At 39.5% G+C, this 20470-nt stretch overlaps 1 protein-coding gene across 1 annotated transcript in view; it reads left to right on the top strand.

Annotated features, from left to right (window-relative positions):
• Positions 1 to 17884, top strand: part of epas1b (endothelial PAS domain protein 1b) — a 60479-nt gene extending 42595 nt beyond the window's left edge. Inside the window, exons 6-16 of the mRNA XM_020655661.3 lie at positions 52 to 254; positions 4746 to 4852; positions 7050 to 7197; positions 7545 to 7753; positions 8166 to 8404; positions 8714 to 8827; positions 9333 to 9871; positions 9985 to 10081; positions 11224 to 11317; positions 11410 to 11562; positions 11816 to 17884. Coding sequence (XP_020511317.2) covers positions 52 to 254; positions 4746 to 4852; positions 7050 to 7197; positions 7545 to 7753; positions 8166 to 8404; positions 8714 to 8827; positions 9333 to 9871; positions 9985 to 10081; positions 11224 to 11317; positions 11410 to 11562; positions 11816 to 11967 — 2055 coding nt within the window. The 3' untranslated portion in view covers positions 11968 to 17884. The remainder of the gene's footprint in view (positions 1 to 51; positions 255 to 4745; positions 4853 to 7049; positions 7198 to 7544; positions 7754 to 8165; positions 8405 to 8713; positions 8828 to 9332; positions 9872 to 9984; positions 10082 to 11223; positions 11318 to 11409; positions 11563 to 11815) is intronic.
• Positions 17885 to 20470: the final 2586 nt, after the last annotated feature.

Below are 20470 nucleotides of genomic sequence, written 5' to 3'. Positions count from 1 at the left end.
CGTACCTATCCTTCCAATAAACACTTAAGTCCTGTCTCTGTTCCACTCTAGGTGCTGCATTGCACCGGACACCTGAAGATGTACACCAGCTGCCCTCCACGAGGGCTGTGTGGCTTCAAAGAGCCTCCACTCACCTGTGCTGTTCTGATGTGCGAACCAATCCCACACCCGTCCAACATCGACACGCCGTTGGACAGCAAGACCTTCCTGAGCAGACACAGCATGGACATGAAGTTCACCTACTGTGACGAGAGGTAGGCTCACACACAGGATTACAGACGCTTGTCGGGAGAGCAGTGTTTTCATTTATCACTGTTTTATCGCTTTTTCATGAAACAGTAAAATGACTGTGCAAACTGAAATGTGGTTAAATGAGAATAGAAAATGCTAAATTGTAGAATATTGTATTGCATTACAGACGCATTCAGAGGTCTTTAAAGACATACCAGATTTTGATTATTATCATGCTTTTTATTGTTAAAAGTCCTTAGGTCAGCATTTCAAATTGAAACACATTCAGAAGTAATCAGTGCCTTAGCTTATGTCCTACAGTCATTTTCTTTTCTTTAACGAAACCAGTACTTGATTTATCGTGGCATATACTGTAGATAAGATAGTTTAATAATGCAGAACAAATCGTTGCAGATTGATCAAGTATTAAGGTACAGTCGAATAAGATTCACACAACACAACAGAGCAGAGAAACAGTGAAACAATGCCTCAGAAAAAGCACAAGTTCAAGTACACATACGTTCAAAAACAGTATTCAGCAGAAGAATAAATAATGGTAGTTACATTGATTGTAGTATTGAAACAACAGCAAAATGAGCTCAATAATTCAGAGTCTGAAATGTTCAAATAGTATCTAAAGATTGATTGAATCAGAAAAAGGATTAGTGCACCCGTTGGGTTTTTAAAGAGGCAGAGTAAAGTTCAGAAGAGTTCAACAGAAGAGCAGCATCATTTATGGAGCACTGCCAGTTCAAACAACGTTTAGTGCATAGAGTTACACACACACACACACACACACACACACACACACTTGCATGCTACCACAAGACTTTTTGACTGATTACGTTGCTGACTGATTAGGTTTGACTTGGCAGAGGCGTCAGTGAGAAATATAAGCCAGAGATGAAACATTAATACTTTAATAAGATGCTCTCACGACAGTGTCAGACCGTGCCAACTGTTTCAGATCACAGATACTTGTGTAGACAGACCTTAAAAAACAAAAATAAACACACTCCAGAGTTGTAAAGATGTCACTTCAGGCTGCTGACAGCTGACAGGAGACATGTCACTCGGACTACAGAGGGTGGCTTCCTGCTTGGAGGTTGTACACACACACACACACACACACACACACACACACACACACACACACACACACACACACACACTGTTTTGAGTTACACAACCCCTTGTTTGCAGACCTGTAATCTCATCAAGTTGCTCAAGCAGGACAAAGGTTACTGTTGGAGAAAAGTGAGTGTGCATTTTTTTACGCTGAGGCGTCTGTGTGTCACTGTGCTAAAAACAAGGACAAACTTTCTGTTTCCCCTGCTTTGTGTCATTTACTCGCTGCCCAAATCTTCTCTCCAATTACACAAATGAGCAAATGAGCCCAGCGAGGACTTACTGTAGGACTCATTAGAGAAGGGACAAAATGTTTCTTCTTCTGCTAGTTTCTGGCACTTTGAGAGTTTGAGTAGGAAAAGGAAAGCACAAAGAAGAATAAAAAGAGAGGGATGAGCGAAGAAGGGAAAATAGTGAAAATAAATAAAACCTCTTAGACTTAAATAACATCCAAAAATGTCCAGTTTCTTCATGATATGCATGATTGGCTGGGATGTCCCCATCTATACCAGCTGGCCCGTGCACACTTTACAAACATCAGAGTTGTTCAAATAAATTCGATGTATAAGCTTGACAACTAAAGAGTTCTATGAAGGTAACTGCACACAAGCTGGCACATACTGTATCTAAGGTCCAAAATAAAAGTGAATGAACACTCTCACGCCAGAGTTTTTGTATTCAGAGTGCTCAGGCTTTAGCAGTGGCCCAGGCATAAATCCTGAATCCTACAGCTCGACTTTTTGCTATTCATGAATTTAAAGTTCACACCTTTATAAAATCTAAAGTGAAGGAAAGGATCAGATCAGTCTCAGTTCATACAGACGATGGGCCTCATTCACCAACCGTTCTCCTGAACAAATGTATTCGTATAGAGGTTTGTTACCCTGTATAAACCAGCTCTCTCAGAGTGCTCAATTTTGGTATGTGTCTCTTTAAATGCAATGACCCCCCCCCCCCCCCCCCATCTATCTATCTATCTATGAGGCCCAGTGTTACTTATTAGAAGAATGCCTTTATATGTCCCTATACTGGTCTTTGAGATTAATTGGACATACTGTACAATGACCTTTAATGAAACTCAGTCTGGTTACAGACCTTAATGTAAATCCTAAATAATAATAATAATCATTGTATTAAAATAGTGCCTTTAATAGGACAGGATGGTATGAATACAGTCAACGAGCTCATCCTTATACACAGGACCTGATGGGGAGCAAATAGGCTACATAGTTACAGACAATAATAATCAAAAGAACAAGATACTGTAAAAAGTTATTTAGATTTAGAACCAAAAGCTATCTAAAATGAATGAATGAATTTGCTAATGAGCTAATATTTCATTCTCTGCTCTACATTTTTTATATTTTCTTTGCTCACCTCCTAAAGTCACACATTTCCCCTCATTTTGCACCTGTCACCACTTCTTTGAACCTTGTTTAGTCCACTTTGCTTGAAGATGTGCCATTCCGCTCGTCTCCTCTCTTTCATTTCCTCGGCTCCTCCTGCCGCCCTCTCTTTCCTCTCTGAGCCTGCATCTGTGAGTGTTATGTAATCTGAGGACAAGAGTCTTTTCTGCACCAGCAGACCGTCCACTCTTCTCCTCCTCTTCTCGTTCTCTGAACTTCTCTCACTACAACTTCGAACCTCGCTTTAATCTTCATCCTACTCTGACTTTATAACTTACAATTTGTGTGTATGATTAATAAAATAAAAACAGGAATTCTAGTCTGGTGATTCTTCGATCATTTTGTGAAAGGTGACGAGCAGAATTGGAAAACGTATTAAAGCAATAGTTAATTACCAGAAGGCTGTCATTTTGTTTTGTTCTCATAGTTACGAGATTTAAGTTTGTGTGTCTTTATAAACCTTAAGAATTAAACTCAGAGTAAGAGTAGCACGTTTAAAAATCGGATGAGTTTTTAGCTGGTTATGGAATAAGCTTAAGGTTATGGAAAGATAAAGATAAAGACCTACAAAATCAATGGAGACCATCAGCATTAACATGAGTTTTACATAATTATTTTGGAATTCCTGTAAAGAGAGACAAAGACAAAGTGATTAACTGCTCCCTGCAGGAACAGATATTTGTACACTTTCCACAGCACAGGTGCTCTAAGTGAAACATTGCACTGTTCAAAGAAAGCAGGATGAGATTTTTGGTTTCAAAATACTCCTTCAAGCGGCACAAAATCAGCAAAGGGAGGAACTTGGTCCACAAGGGTCACAAAATAAATGCAATGCAAAAGTTTCTCGCAGGAGCTTGGAGCAGGATTAAAAACATCAACCAGTGTAAAATAAAACATGATTTTTTTTAGAAACCTTAATTTAACTTGATCATTATTTGTAATGGACTTTATCATTCCTCATCAATTCAACAATCACTTAACAACTATAATTGAACACAATTTAAAAAAATAAAAAGCTAGTAATTTGTTTTTTTGTCACCATCAATATGTTTCAATGGAATTAAAATCAGTTGCTCAGTTTGGTCAAATGTTTTGAAGATTCAGTTGCACGTCCTCTAATAAAGTTTAAATCTAAAAGTCAAATACCATCGCAAACTGCTTCTTGTTCTTATGGTAGATGTTTTTGTTGGACTTTCGTCCCATCAGACTGAAAGTGCAGAGGAGGCCACTTTAATTTACTCAAAGCATGATGAATTGTGTGCATTCTTTGTCCCAGTTTACCCTCTGCGGTCTCCTTAAAGCCACCAAACTGTGTGTTCACGGGGTCATTTCCTGTTGTTGGTTAGGATTATGTTCTCACAGAGCAGTTTGTTGGGAAGAGAATCTCCATTAAATCAAAATAAATGAGTGAATCAACAACCTCTTACAGGCCAAAACAACTATACTGTGATCTCCTCTCTTATGCTAAAATAACTCCTTTTTATGAATAACAACATTTTTAAGATTTTCATGCAACCATAGTGTCTCTTTTTTTGATAACCACATTACTGCTTCATGTAATTTACATGTAAAATTCATGTGTTGGATATTAACTGGGAAAGAGAAGCTGGAGAAATGAAATGAAACGGAAGAAGTGAGGTTTTTTTTTTTTTTTTAACTAAGAAGTTTAAAGTCAGCAATAAAATCCTGATTAATAAAGTGCTCATGATGAGTGTGACAGAGAGAGATAAGCTGTTCTCAGAAGCACAGAGAGTTAGCAGAAAGAGAGAGAGAGAATGTGAGCCATTCTTATTTTTGGACGACTACGCCTCTCTGTTTGATTTACAAAATCATGTGTGAACCCTTTTGAAGTGAAGAAGTAAAGGACAGAGCACAGGATTTGTCTTAATGATTACATCTAGGTAGGGCAACAACAATTGAATTGATTAGCATTCATTCCTTTACATTTCTTGTACATTTCTGTTTGTGTGTGTGTTACAGGGTTACAGAGTTGATGGGTTACACTCCTGACGATCTGCTGGGTCGTTCAGTCTACGACTTTTACCACGCCCTGGACTCTGACAGCGTCACCAAGAGCCACCACAACTGTAAGTGCACGAAACAGTCCAGGTGATCATGAAGTTATTTGCCCCAACAGAAGAGGCCCCCATGTCGTCTCAAGAGGATGAGATGACCAATCAGAGCTCTTTCATCTTGCTTATTTCAAGTTTGCAAGATTAGGGAATCTACTGCACAATTGAATCATCATAACAATCGTTTGACTGTAGTCACCTAAAACTGAGAACCATTGTGCTATTTTTTGCTTTAGTAAGAGCTCTTCATATCTACAATTCACTTAGCAGACGCTTTTATCCAAAGCGATGTTCATCAGAGAGTATGGGAGATACAACACAAGCAAGGATCTTTCATTAGAATTGATTTATGTAAAAATCAAGATTCTTATCATCTGAGATTTTCTAATAGATTGATAACGTCCAAATTTTTTTTTTCTTCTAATCAGTATCTTACTGCTAAGTGCTAAGGCTAGCTCTTTAACTCAGTAGATTGTCAAATGGAGCGGCAAGACATTCAGCCAGTCTCACAAACGACTGGACTAGATGTACTAATTCAAAAATAGATTTTAAATCATGAATCCAGAATCGTTTTGAATCAAAAAATAGATTCTGAATCGAATCGTGAGACACCCAAAGATTCCCAGCACCTAACCTTCATATCCTCTTCCTTATGATAACATGATATTTGATATTTTCTTCTTCTTTCTGAAACAGGCTGACATGTTTCAGTCTGTGTGATAAACTGAACGTCCTTGTGTTTTTCACTCATTAACTGATAAATGTGCTTTTAATTAGCTCTGTGATGAGGTCAAAGAAATCCCCAACATACACACTGAGATCTCAGGACTCTGAGCAGTGCAGGTGGTGTATTCTAGAGAAATAAAACCAATGTGGGTAGTTTTGCTAATAAGTTACCAATTATTATACCGCCTGATGGTGCAGGCATTATTCATTTTGTATCTTCTCCTAGTAAAGATATTGGGAAACTGAGTAGGTTAAGTATGTGTCTCTCTGTATGCATGTGTCTGAGTGTGCACAGAGCATGGGCGAGGTACTAAGATGTCTTTATTACATCAAGCTACGCCACTGATGTCCTCTAGACAGGGGACCAGGTGGCCTCTATTACAATCTAATGGGTTAGTGTGTGTCAGTGTGTGCGTGTGTGCATGTATGCATGTGCAGGCGTGTGCGTGCATGCGTGTGCTAACAGGGCTCTGAAGTGTCATGGCTTTTCTCTTCACTAACAGTATAAGTCATTAGACGCTCTGAGCAGCAGTGACAGAACAAAAGGAAAAGTGATTTGGTTCCTAAGCCAGAACATTTCTGACTCAGGAAAATAATGACACTTCTGTCCATGTGCCTACTTGTCTGTGTGTGTTGTCAGTTTGCAGTGCTGATTTATCATTGTTTATTCCTTTGAACATCTGTGTCTTAAGCAGAACAGGAACAGACTTTTGAATTGGACGTAGGGCTTCAGATTGTCAGCAGAGTGTCTGTTTTGTGTTGTATGTAGATCGGATGTTTCATGTGACTATTCTACGGTCCCTAATGGGTTGGATGAAAAGCTCTCTATCCATCTCTCTTTCTCTACGTCGACCGGCTCTCACGGCCAACGTGACCAGCCTGTCGATCAGCACATGCTAACAGCGCTGTCTGCTACATGTAACGTTGCACTCCAAACCCACACACAGACACACACACATGCAGTCACTGGCCTTGTGTACACTCTCTGACCACGGTCCTGTTTCTTTCCCACGCCAGAGCTGAACTTTGGACTGAAGCCAGAACATCTCCTTCTCAGCTCAAAAGTCAAACATCCCAGTTTCCTCTCATAACTAATGTTTTGTTTAAAGCCTTGCACAAAATAGATACATGGATATTTAACAAATTATTATGTACTCAAATAGCACACAAAAAGTAATTTCTATCTAAGAAGTGTGGCCTGATACTGATTTGTCAAGTATTGTAACTGAAGTTTTAAAATAAAAATATCTCTCTTGCTCTCCCTCTCTGTCTCTCTCTCTCTCTCTCTCTGTCTGTCTCTCTCTCTCTCTGTCTCTCTCTCTCTCACTCTCTGTCTGTCTCGCTCTCTCTCTCTCTGTCTCTCTCTCTCTCTGTCTGTCTCGTTCTCGCTCTCTCTCTCTCTCTGTCTCTCTCTCTCTCTCTGTCTCTCTCTGTCTCTCTCTCTCTCTGTCTCTCTCTCTCTCTGTCTCTCTCTCTGTCTTTGCAGTGTGTACCAAGGGTCAGGCAGTGAGCGGTCAGTATCGAATGCTGGCTAAGGACGGAGGCTACGTCTGGGTTGAGACCCAAGGAACGGTGATTTATAACAGCCGCAATTCCCAGCCCCAGTGCATTGTGTGCGTGAACTACGTCCTCAGGTGAGCAGTGACATCATCATTGTGAATACAGGTCATGCAGAATGACTCTAAAATTTGATTTTTAATCAAAAGTCGGTTGAGTTTGAATTGAATTAGTTTAGAAGGCTAAGTCGTCTAAAACAGTAAATACAATCAAAAAAGCCCAAAATCAGGCACTTTTTAGGTGCTCATAAGACTCACCAAAGCACCAAAAACCTCCAAAGGTGACTCGTTCTTGTTGACCCTATCTGCTTAGACATCTTTGCATGCTCTTTGCAAATGAAAACCCACTATCAAGACTATTGCAAATGTATCTCAATATCCACACATGACCCATCTTACTCAACCCTCCTCCTCCACTCCTGCAGTGACATTGAGGAGAAGTCGATGATTTTCTCCCTGGAGCAGACTGAGTCCCTGTTTAAGCCGCGCCACATGAGCAGCTTCTTCTCCGCTGGAGGTGCTGGTGTGACCGCAGAGCCAGGAGACACCCTCTTCCCCAAATTCAAAGAGGAGCCGGAGGACCTGGCCCAGCTGGCTCCAACACCCGGGGACACAATCATCGCCCTCGACTTTTGTTAGTATTGACCCCCTTATGAGCATTTAACTTTGTGTCAGTAGGTCAACAGCAATGTACAAGGATGCATCCTGAAAAAATACAACTTTAGTGCATTATTACAACATGTTGAACTGCCAAGAAAGAGTTCAATAGTAAATAATCCTCCTCCTTTAAATCCATTTTACATTTATTTTACCAGACAGTTATCTGGTTTATAAAGCATAGGAATAATCAGTATTGTTTCTTCAGCTACCCACTGGTCAACTCCACTATGTATAAGGTTTCATGATTTGACATTTTCAGGACACCAATCAGAAACGATGAAATAAAATAGTCTATTAAAATCCAGGAAAAACCCCCTTCTTGCATAAATGATATTGGATACTTCATCTTCTCTCCACTCACTCTATCGCCTGCTTCTTTCTCGCAGGTGGCACTCAGTTTGAGGAGCCCCAGCAGCCAGCAGGATACATCCCAGTGTCCGTGTCAGCTATGCCCCCTCCAGGACCTCGGACCTGGGCCAACGAAAGCCACCAGCCTTCCCCTCCTGTGTCATGCCAAACCCCTGCTCAGGTTCAAAGAGACATGGCTAACATGGCCAGCACATTCACCATGCAGCAGAATCCATCACCCGGCAGCACTACTCCGAGCCTCAGCAGTTGCTCTACGGTGAGGACGTGAAGAACCCGAACAGTCAATTAAATTAAGTAATTAGTTAGTGAGCAAGAAACTGGCTGTGTTTGTTTCACTTTGTTCTTTCTGTGTTCAGTGAAGCTAATGGTCACTAACTGTGTGTGAGAATAACGGGGGTGGATATTTGGATGGAACACTCACACAGTGAATAGTGCCTTTGTCAAAACTCATGTCTCAACGTTTGTTTCCATCTATCTATCTTATTCCCCGCTTTTCATTCTTCTGTGTTTTCCTTCCCTATTTCCTTTTTTTTTCTACCCCTCCATCTCTGTTTCCAACCTGCAGCCAAGCAGCCCGGGCGATTACTACAGTTCATCCGAGAGTGACCTGAAGGTGGAGCTGACTGAGAAACTGTTTGCCCTTGACACTGAGTGCAACGGCGGTTCTGAAAACACTGAGGTGTGTCCTTTTTCTCTGAAAGATGATTACTCTTCTCTCTTACTGTCCACTTGACTGCTCTGTGATTCGTTCATTTGAATTGCCTTATGAGGCAAATACTGGCATTACTTGTCCCCCCTTCCTTCATGGGAAAAATGTTAATTCAAGATTTTCCCCTTTTTGATGACATCCACATAATTATTATTTAAACTTTTTGAACATTTGGTAGTCAGTTATTGTAAACATAATATTTTTGGTAGAAGTTTAAGAATATCCCTTTACAAGTTTGCTATAACCAAGTTTAATTAAAAGGCCAGAATAATCAAAGACACCTCTCAGACATTCTGGGAACTATAACTGTCTGTGTATCAATTAGGCGTCTCTGTGGAGGTACAAACTGTTTAAAATTATTGTCTGAATTTGTTTCATTCAAGAGCAGAAATGAAACCATGCAGAGGCTGAAATATACTGTTAACATTTGAATTTGCCGACATTTTAACCAACCAGTTGATCTCTCTATTCCCAGAGGGACTTAAGTGACCTAGATCTTGAGACTTTGGCTCCATACATCCCAATGGACGGTGAGGACTTCCAGTTGAATCCCATCATCCCAGAGTCGGAGCCCCTCGAGGGGGGTCCTGCAGGATCCATGGGGAGCAACAGCAGCTTGCCTCAAACGCACCAGGGCGCCCACCAGAGCTTCAGCAGCATCGCCAGCCTGTTCCAGCCCCTTTCCTCTACACCTCAGGGCCAAGGTCACTACCAGCACCAGTCTGCTGCGTCCTGGGCCACAAGCGAGAAGAGGGGCTCCAGCCAGGGGACCATAGACCCCTGCATAGGGTCTTACATGATGGGGAACATGCAGCATCCCCCATACCAGGCACCAGCCAGCACCCCTCTGTCCTCCATGGGGGGCAGGCAGAACCTGCAGTGGCCACCAGACCCGTTGTTAACATACCAACAACAACAATCACGAAACACCAAGGGCTACCTGATGGAGCCTTTGTCAGGAGAGGAGAGATTGTCCTGCCAACAGAACATACCACACATGATGCAGAAACAGAGGTGATGTACCAACGTTTGTGCATTAATGCATTAAACCAAGACAATGCCAATGCCTAGAAATGATTTTAATGCAAGGCGTGTGTAGTAATGCGTATGTATGTGTATATGTTCAGGTCCATTGACAACTTCGTACAAGCCTACAAAGACATAAGTCCAGCCAGAGTGGCCATGGCCAACAGTATCAAGCGCTCCTTCACCCAGATGGCTGTGGTGAGTTACTGAGAAACTACAATATGAATCATACAAATTCCAGTATTTTTAAAACTTCCAGTAGATGGCTCTAGCTGATCATTTGAGTTTTTTGTGTTATTGTGGGACACATGTGTTTAAAATGGTTAGTGTGGCTCCAACACAATAATTGTTGGAGAAATAGCAGCTTCAGAGTTTGAAGCCCCTTGTTCTGCAAGGTAACAACCTGAGCATGCCAGTGGCAAAAAAAAACAAGCATTTTTAGCAATTGTATGGGCACAAATTCCAAAAGGGTTCAAACCAACAAATCATTTACAAACCAAAGCATGACAATTTAGGGTCCATGTTTAAAAATACCAAAGAAGTTCCCCAATCAAGTTTCATTTGCAAAGGGTTTCAAAAAGGGTCTAGATCCTGATGATGAAAAATTTGACCAGTGTGGAACATCAAAAACATTGCGTGTTCCTCAATTGTCCGCTTGGGGCTTGGGAACCCATATTAAATGATCCATTTAACATTAGAAAAAAAAAATTTGACAGGCTGGTTCAACTAAACAATTTGGTATCAATAGCTCATTTCTCTATTGGTACACACTGTACTGGTGTGGATTGTTGTGCTCAATTTTCCATTATTAGAGGCGAGGTTGAGTTGACTGACAGGTGGTTGCTTTGTAACTGTTTGCCAAATGGCTTGAGGCCCGCCTCAGCTCTGTGTCTCTGCCTGTTGTTAGATGGATCGAAAGTTAGGTTATGATAGCATTTCCAACATGGCAACCGCCACCTTTCAGCCTCAAAACTGCCCTTTAGAAACCAATGGTTAACATCACTGAGAAATGTTAACAGTGTATGTTTGGAATAAATGGATATTTCAGTCTTCTCATGGTAAACAGACACTGATTGAACATGTGTATTGCAGTTTCATGTCAGAAACGGGAACAGTAATTGATCAAAATGTTAACAGAAATAAAACAACAATGAAACAGCTTCATCTAGTTTAGCTTTATCTTGTTTTGAAATGATTAGCTTAATATTAGTAAGTAATAGAGAACATTCTACTTGATCTGATTATGATGAAAGACAAAGCAGGGTCTTTTATATTCAGGGTCTTTTTTCACAACAAAAAAAAAGAGCAGCACATTAAGAAGCCATGTGTTTGTGTTCCAGGGTGAAAATAAACCTTCAGACATCATGTGGAAGAAGATGAGGGGGGACAGTTTTGGCAGCATGGATCGCTCCCTCAGTGCCGGATCACTGGCAGGTACGAGCTCCCACTTTGTGTTACAGTGCAACATGTCTTACATTACCATCTCTTCCACCCAACAACCGTTTGTGTACCTTACTCCATCTCAGATTTAGGGCTGGAGAGGATGATGCCAGGCAGTATGTCTTCATGTCTGCATCAACACAGGAAGTCTCAGTATCCAGCAGCTGGGATAGGTGGTGTTTTTGAGAAACACCTTTCCCAAAAGAGCTGCAACTATTCCCAGTATAACAAGACTGAGGGTGAGCTCAACTACCTTCAATGTATTTTATTAAGGACAAAAAATAGTTTCTTTAACATCACTGTATTTTTACCCTTACAGTGATTTTCAGATTTTCACTGAAAAGATTAACTCCTTTAATTTCTGGGAGAATATTTCATTTCACAGAACATGTTATGATAAGCTACTGACTGTTACTGATACCTGCCTGTCCAGCTGAAGTGAACCCTAGACAGATTTGGTTAATTTTTCTTTCTATTTCTGCCATTTTCCAGGTGTTGCCAGTTGTTTACTGGGCACTTCCTTCGAGTCCTCCTACCTGCCGGAGTTGACCCGTTACGACTGCGAGGTCAACGTCCCTCTGCAGGGGACCCTGCACCTCCTCCAGGGGTGTGACCTGCTGAGAGCTCTGGACCATGCCACCTAGAGCCCCGATTCCGTAACCTGTTTGCAGCCCTAGACTTAAGCCTTTCTTTACATTAATACCTCTGGGCCCTCTGAGCGCCATGAGGCTAAGCTACCTATAGGGAATGGTATTCATAACCACATCCTGCCTTATTTAGCTTATTTGCCTCAGACCCACAATCTGTCCCCTGTTTCTTCATAGCTTTGTACATAGACCATCTACACAAGCTGATATATCAGGGTTAAGCCACTTACACCCCTCATTAGCGAAGCTTTGGACACCAATCAGAGGCAGGTTGAGTGTACAACAAGTATACAAAAGTTGCCCTACATTGAAAATAAGATATTGGTTACTCAGTGTACAAGATGTACACAGGACAAATACCTATGTGCAAAATGTTGCAACACTCTGTCTGCCCTGTGACAAAAAGCTGAATTTGGGTATTCGGTGTAAAGGGGTAATATTGCAGTGAGATTCAAACACATAACCTGCCTTAAAGTTGTCACAGCTGCAGCCATTAACCTGTAGAGGCCACAGCCAGGCGAATGATAGGTTTGAATACAAGCTTCAACCAAGTCTTACCCCAGACCTAGTCCAGGTCACAGACCCCTCACCCTGATATGTTCTCTATGCAGCTCAGTCCCCAGCCCAAACACCTTTTCTTTATCAGCTAATCTTTTAGCTCTGAAGAGAAGGCACTATACTACCTACATATTAACAAAACCAGCACTGTGTTTTACTTTGTGATCAGCATTTAGGCCCAGTCTACTTTTTCTCATTTTAACTAAAGCGTTGAGGAACAGTTGGGTATCATGAACTGGTTCTGAATTTTAACCATTTTTGAAAATAACAGGAATCATCAAAACATGAATTCTGCTTATGTTTGTCCCTTCCAAAAGATGCTTTTTAAATTACTGCGGTGCAATACGTTAAGCTCAATGTAGCGATAGTTCCAAATAAGATTCCAGGTATTAATTATTAATGTTGTTTTACTTTTTTACTTTTACAGCATGAGGCTGATAGCATTAGTTTACAAATGTATTGGATAATGATCACCTTAAGTCAAGAATTGTTGATCCAATTTTTTATCGCATTGGCAGATTTTTTTTTCTTTACATCTATTGGTTTTATTTAATTCTCCAACAAAAGCTAAGAACCAAAACTGAATGAGAGTGAATGAGCACAATCAGGACCGAAATGATACCCAACTCTGCTCAGGCCTTTAAATAGGACCGACACAAACAGGTCATGGGCCTGCCTCTTCTCACCTGAGTCACTTTATCATAATCACTGATGTGTTTAAGTAACAGCAGAGTGCAGTGACTTCATTCAGTCAGACTCTGATTCTCACAACTTTCACAGTTTGGGTCAACTTTAATGATAAATAAATTCTTATGTTTTGTTCAGTTATTATATATTCTAGTTTTCTGTCCTTGAATTGAAGCAGTGTTGCTTTTATTAGAGCTCCTCATGTTATTTAATCTAAGCTGACGGGACACTTTACCTTATCAATACTGCTTTGTTTCTCCTCTTTGGCTTATTTCTATATTTTTACTCCACCCTACCAGATTCTTATTTTTCATGTCTGACTCACAGACTCACTAATAAATATATATTGCATTACATGTACCTTACTGTAACTTAATTTTTTTTTTTCTATCTTTTCTTGTTAAATCTGTCAGTCAGGTAAGTAGCTTGTGTGACTACAGGGTTTTTTTCTTATCGTGCAATTATCTTATTGAGCTTAAGCCTCTATAGTCAGCAGCAAAGCTAGCTGTGTTCACCAAAATGCATAGCTTGTACATAGAATCAGACTTACACACATTAAAAGAGTTTTGATATTGTAGACCCACAAAGACACTTCTCAGAGTACAGTAAAGCAGTGGTGTGAAAGGACCATCCAAGGGTCAGGGGTAAGGCACCGATCCTACAAGTAGGTTTCATTTTTATGTCAATTTATTTCAGTACAACTGTAGAGTTATCAACTTTGCTGTCATTTGCTGAAGACAGAATATGCACTTTTAAAAACAAAAAAGTACTCTAACCCAAAATACCATATAATATACTGTAGGTCTTTAGCTGCCTACCCCTGATACCAACCAAGAACGTATTGCCGTGAACAAGTGTCACTACAAATGGCAACATGTCCTCATACCTGCAGTTTTAGTACAAGACTGTTACCTGGAACATGTGGTTAACATTGAGAAATTGTCACAGTTTTTTTAGACAGCAAAACAACCTTGAGAAGTTTAGAGTTTAGATCATATGTTGGTCATAATACAAATGTAGGTTGCATTGCAAATGTTACCTACACAATTTAAGAAGTCACACAATGCCTGTAGGTTTCACAATGGACTTGAACCCTAGTCTCCTGTCTTCAGAAAATCCCATGTCAGATTACCACATTTTTGTATTGTTTCTCCTGTAGGAACTGCTTAGGCCCTAGAGATAGTTGCCGATCCTAAACCACAATAAAGTGGTTTTAAAAATGTAAAGTTTGTCCGATTTGTATGGAAGTCTTTAGAAGGCTCCTTTAAGCTACATGGAGGACATTAAGTGGGATTTGAAGGTCGTTTTGGCCAATCACAGGGGCGAATTAGATGTGCAATAGGGGGGGTTGGAAAAAAAAAGCATTCTGTCTGAACTGAGTAATAAGTACTTCTGCTCATCAGAACCAAAGAATAGAGCAGTTCTAATAACTTTGATTTCCTTTGGCTTGATATTAGGGCAAAATGTAAAAATATAAAAAATAAAGGCTTCTTAAGCTTTTAATCAACACAGGCCATGATGGTTGCCCCCCACCCCAACCCATTGTCTTTTGACACCACTGCACAAAGCAGGCAGTGTAAGGTCACATGACAGCATAGAAGTGCATGATCACTTCCTCTTTCACACTACAGTATAAGATGTATATAGCAGCATTAGCATTAGCATTAGCCTTGGTCTGAGTGCAGCACAGCAGCCTGGGAAGTGACTTTAATGTAGAGTGTTTGTATAATTTGTAAGGATAATAGGACAAGGCCAGTTTTTGTTATAATTAGATACACTGCGGCTGCCAATATTAAAAAGCTTTCAGTTGAGTATTATTAGTCAAATTAATACACGATGGACTAAGGCTAAGGTCAGATCATTTTTCAAACTACAAAATCTAATGTTCATCAAAATGATGTCAGTAATATAATCAACAGTATGCCTTCAGTGAAAACACTTGTTTCCCTCTCTTCTCTCCTATCCTGTGCTCAAAGTGTTTTTCTTTTTTTTTTATTCTCATTTTTTGAGGTTAATGTCATTGTGTGGTGACCACTTTTCTGTATCAATTATAGAGCTTTGTACACATATAAGTTACGTATTTAAAAGAAGACAAAACTAATGTTTCGGATAATGTTTTAAGTGTTTATGTGTCCTGGTACTTTGTCCTTATCTAAACCCCCTTATTTTATGCAGATGGATCAAATCCCTCACAGTGCTGATTCCTCTCATGCTGTTTCTGTTTCTGTGTCGTGGCATTTAGTTTTCAGTTTTTTAGTCTGTTGGATGGGCAGTACTGTTTTTAGTTCATGCTTTTAAGAAGATAAAACAACAAAAAATAAATAAATAAAAAAAGAGTTTAGATTAAAGATGAGTATCAGTTTTCTAAGTTTCACTTTTAAGATATGTAGCATTTGGTTGAAGAAGGTGGAGTTGCCACATCATTAATCACATAGTTTTCAAGTTGCATTATGTAAAGCAATGGTGCTTCACTGACTATATAAGTGTTTTTTTTTGTTTTGTTTTTTAGAACTTTTATTGCAGCTCTCGGATCCACTAACACTTTATTGTAACGTTCTCCACTTTATGTTTTTGCTGAAATAATCTTTAAAGGTAATATCCATCCATACAATGTGCCTTATCATGACTTTTTGTCTCAACATGAACTAGTCAACCCTTCAAGTGCACAGCTTGTTCCCCGTCAACCAGTAGAAGACTTACATCAACTCTCGGGTCTATTTTGAAATTAAATCCAGACGTGACATTGTTTATGTGAGTTAATTGAAATTTGTAAAGAGGAAAAGAAAAAGAGCAAGAAATACAATTTATGAAATTTGATGATTGTTGTCAGCTTGACGCATTGACTACTTCTTTAGGTGGAAAATCTGAAAAACATTGAAAATTGTGGACACAATGTCACAGTTCAGGCTGATTTTCAAAAGAACCCCGTTAAGTTTCGTAGTCCACAGCTCCTTCATAGCCTACTTTGATTTATTCATTTAGATCCAAATAAAACAGCAATGTAATTTAGGATAATAGAACAAAAGTTGAACCCGGTTAGAGTCCATCATAGATCTCCTGGTGATGATGAGTCAAAGTTTGTTTAAAAGGTCTTGAAGGGAATGGATTCACCAGCTCATCAAACGACCTGACAGTCGGTTTGTTGATGGAGCTGCTTGTTGGTTCTTAGGATTAGTTGAAAAATATTGATCATACAGAAGTAGTTATCCTGGGAGGGTCAGGATTCAGAGGTCAAATATAACGGGTGCTTTGCTTGCATATTGTGCTTGAATCAAATTCTCAAGTGGATTTAAAAAAAAAAGTTGGGAACATTATCAGGTCAGGAGTTGATCCTTGAACACAAACTAAAGCCCTGTTAATGATTGAAAATTGAATATAGGCAGTGAAATAGTTTGAACAGTTCTGAACATATGGATAGAAACGATGTTGAGTTGAGTGACACATCAAGAGAGATGCATCCTGCTCAGCCTGCCCACTGACGCAAATCTCTCAACTTCTGTACTCGACAGAATCTCTCTTATGTTCGAGCTCTTAGCAGACCTCTCATCGCCTTATTTAAAGACTCAGGACCACAACTTGTTTTCTGTCCTGATAATTCAGCTACAAAGTTTGACGTTTTTTGAGCAACAGTTCTCATTTCAATTGAAAACCTAAAATGTAATACTTTTTATTACAAGATCATGTATAGTATAATATTTTGAAATGTCTTGTGTTCTACACTGTGATAAATTACAGGGTAATATAGAATTATCACTTAAGTTCTGGAAAACCAAGACGTTTAGCGCTATATAAAATGTTTTGAAATATGCACATGGAAGGAGAACAGCACCTCAGAAGGACTTTTTAGCAAATGATGAGATTTAATCAAATTGTGTTTATGTATGTGTAAAGAGTTGGCTAGATGGATGTTGAATTTTAAAAATATAAATTATGGCAGAGAGAAAGCCCCGCCCCTTTTTTTGCTTCTCCTTTAAATTCACCGAGATGATACACAAATGTATCATTTTTTCATTGCGTCATTCTGAACCAAAAAATAACATTTACATGTTAGCATTCAAATCTACACTTTTGTGAGTGTTTTAGCTTAATAAGAGATTCATTCATTTTTTTTTAGCTATGCACTTATCCATAAATGTGTGACCAATTCCTAGGGATTTGTATAAATTACTCAGAAAGAGAAAAAATTACAACTTTTTGAATTTAGCATTGAAGCTAAGCTAAAAAAAAAAGGGGGGGGGGGGGGGGCGTGGCTTCAGCTCTGTATTTTAACTCTAGACGGCCTATCACCAGTCCCAATAGTGCAAAACAAACTGTGCCGCTTGAAGGGTTTCCCCCAAATCAAAGGGGATTAAACGTTTCAGGTTTAATCCACTCAGTCATTGCTCTTCCTCTTTAAAGACGATATCAGCATTTTGTCTCGTGTCTTTTGTAACAATGGGTTTTCCTCTTTTTCCTCACGGGATCCATGATCAGCTACTTGTTTCTGTTTTTGTCATACAGTACAGTTATTAGCTGATTCTGCTTTTTTTATAGGTTTAATATCTGTAATGCTCTTGTTATTATCATATATTGCTATCATTGTTATTGTTATACAGGGACTTATGCCCGATAAGAAGTTTGTTTTTCTGCACTGATATCTTATTAATAAAGCATACTGATCTTAACCTCCTTTGCTGTGTCATGTGTGGCTTATCAAACATTCTCTAAAGAGATTTTCATCTTTAGCTTCTGGACTTGCAGCGAAATGTTCACTGATATTCTCATTCAGCATTTTTCTAACTCTCAATCAACCACAACCAAAAATGGAAACACTTTAAAAAATGATTTACTAAAAACAACAAATGTAATTTACAGTAAGATGTAGGAAAGGGTTTTATTTAGCTTGATACAAAAAGTTTGTTTCTCTTCCTAATCCAAATGGAAGGAGATACATAATAAAACAAGGCACTTCCTCATTCCATGGTTAAACTGGATCCCCATATTAACAATGATGGGAAATCTGGGAAACAAAACACTGGCAGTGGAAGAAGTGCATGGTAGTTTATAGTCTGGTGCCACGGTGCCAACATTTCCTGAGGTCTGAAGGGAACTGGAGAATAAACACTGGCAAAGGATGTGGTAGTATAGTCGAGTGCCATCAGATCCTAAAACCTGATTATCAGCCAGCATTCATAAACCTGATGACATTTTTGTGCTCGTTCCTTCCACTGCAGGAAGACATGAACACAAACCTTATTGCCAAAACAAAAGGGGTGTGTGAGACACTCAGGCAGAGATAGGTCAACACACAAAGCCTGCTTCCCTCTTCTTTCAGCTTTTGTTTCAGGTGAACCTCCATGATTCAGGAAATCATGGAGGTTAAATGGAACAAACAGACTGTGTGAAAATGTGCTTGACTTCCAAACTACAAATATTGTTGAGGGACTTAATTGGACATTATAATGAATGGACAGACATGATGATCAGTAATATAAAATTATGTCAAAGTTCTTCATCCACTCACCTGCATGCACGCGAGCACGCACACACACACACACACACACACACACACACACACACACACACACACACACACAAACTTGTGTCTGGCTGCATGGATGAACACTGTCCACAACTTGCAGTTTTTGTTCTGTTAAGTTGATTATACTCCATTTTTCATTTTCTTCACATAGATTTGGGTGTTAGCGGTCAGCACTTCCTCCCACTGAAGAGACTAGAGATAATAAAAAGGATTGCATCAACCACCAAAGCAGAGCAGAATTTGAAATACATCAATAATGATATATGATACAAACAAAATAACACTTTTATAACATTATTATAAATTAACTTACATAGGTGAGAGGTGTAATACCTGAGCCTTATTAACTTAAAGATGCACTATGTAGATTTGGTGGTGAAATTTGAAAGTTGGAGAAGAGAAACAAATCTATGCTATATTTTCTGAACTAAATACACAAACTTTACTCAAAGAAAAAATGGGTCCCTGGAACACTGTTTAGAGCTAAAAAACTACCAGGAGAGTTACTATAGTGGGCCTCCTCCTCCATAACTTCTCGAGTAGCATTTTATCTTCAAACAGTGTTACAGGGAACAAACTTTCCTCTGATGACAGTATGTGTAGGCTATAGAGGTATGAACATATCCCACAGAATATGTACATTTTTTTAAACTTTCACATTTCTCTACCAAAACTACATAGTGCACTTTTAATTAGTGACTTGATAACTCTTCATCCAGTGAGGAGTAGATCTCTGTTCCCCAAACATAGATTATCCTCTGCAAGGTGTTTGTTAAAAGCCTATCATTGGGGCAGAAACAGTTTATAACTTTGAAATAGTGTCGATTCTCAAAGAATGTTCGAAACAAGGTGGCGTTTACCTTATTATGACAGTATTGCTGTTTTCTTCTGTGCCACTAATTCCCAAAAAGGTGATATGTCTTTATCCCGTGTCCTCAGGATATAAAACTTTTGGCACTAGAGACAAAAGGGGTCTATAAGATTAACTTTATTGATCCCTGCAAGGGGAAATTTCAGTTTTTACACTCTGTAAGTCATGAACACACACGTAAGCTGAAATATACGCACACATGCAGAAACAGGATCCTATGGACATGCACTAATGGAGAGAAGCCAGAGTAATGGAGTGGCCCACTGCATTCCTGAGCTGATGGTGGGGAGGGGGTTTGGTGCCTTGCTCAGGGGCACCTTGGCAGTGTTCAGGAGGTGATCTGGCACCTCTCCAGCTACCAGACCAACTTCCATATTTGGTCTGCACCAGGACTTGAACTGGTGACCCTCCGGATCCCAACCCAAGTCCCTACAGACTGAGCTACTGCTGCCCACTTTGTACTAGTTGTATGTGTGGAATGCTTAAAATCAAATTTTTATGGTTGTTTTATGCTGTATTTGGACTAATAGATATTTTTTCTTTTTTCTTACCATTTTATTAAAACTCTTTTACAGTCCAGTACACCCGCATATCAGCTTCCCAGCCCATTACATAATCCTCATTACTCTGTGCAATTCATCGTCACTGTGCAAAAAACAGATATCCACACAGTCCTCGACGTAAATGGCATACTTGTAGACACATCTGCACCTGTGCTGGAACCATCTGAGCAAAGAATCAAACAAGACCTGCATGTTTCCATTAGCGTTAGTTTAGTAGGGGGTAACTTTGAAACAACACAGAGAATGTTAGTACATTTGAGTAAGGCTCAAGACAAATGCTGTACAGACTATTGCTTCTAC

Source organism: Labrus bergylta, chromosome 10 (genome assembly GCF_963930695.1).
Source record: "Labrus bergylta chromosome 10, fLabBer1.1, whole genome shotgun sequence".
Lineage (NCBI taxonomy): Eukaryota > Metazoa > Chordata > Actinopteri > Labriformes > Labridae > Labrus > Labrus bergylta.
The sequence above is the reverse complement of the archived record's forward strand: the minus strand, read 5'-3'. Positions and strand labels throughout refer to the sequence as shown.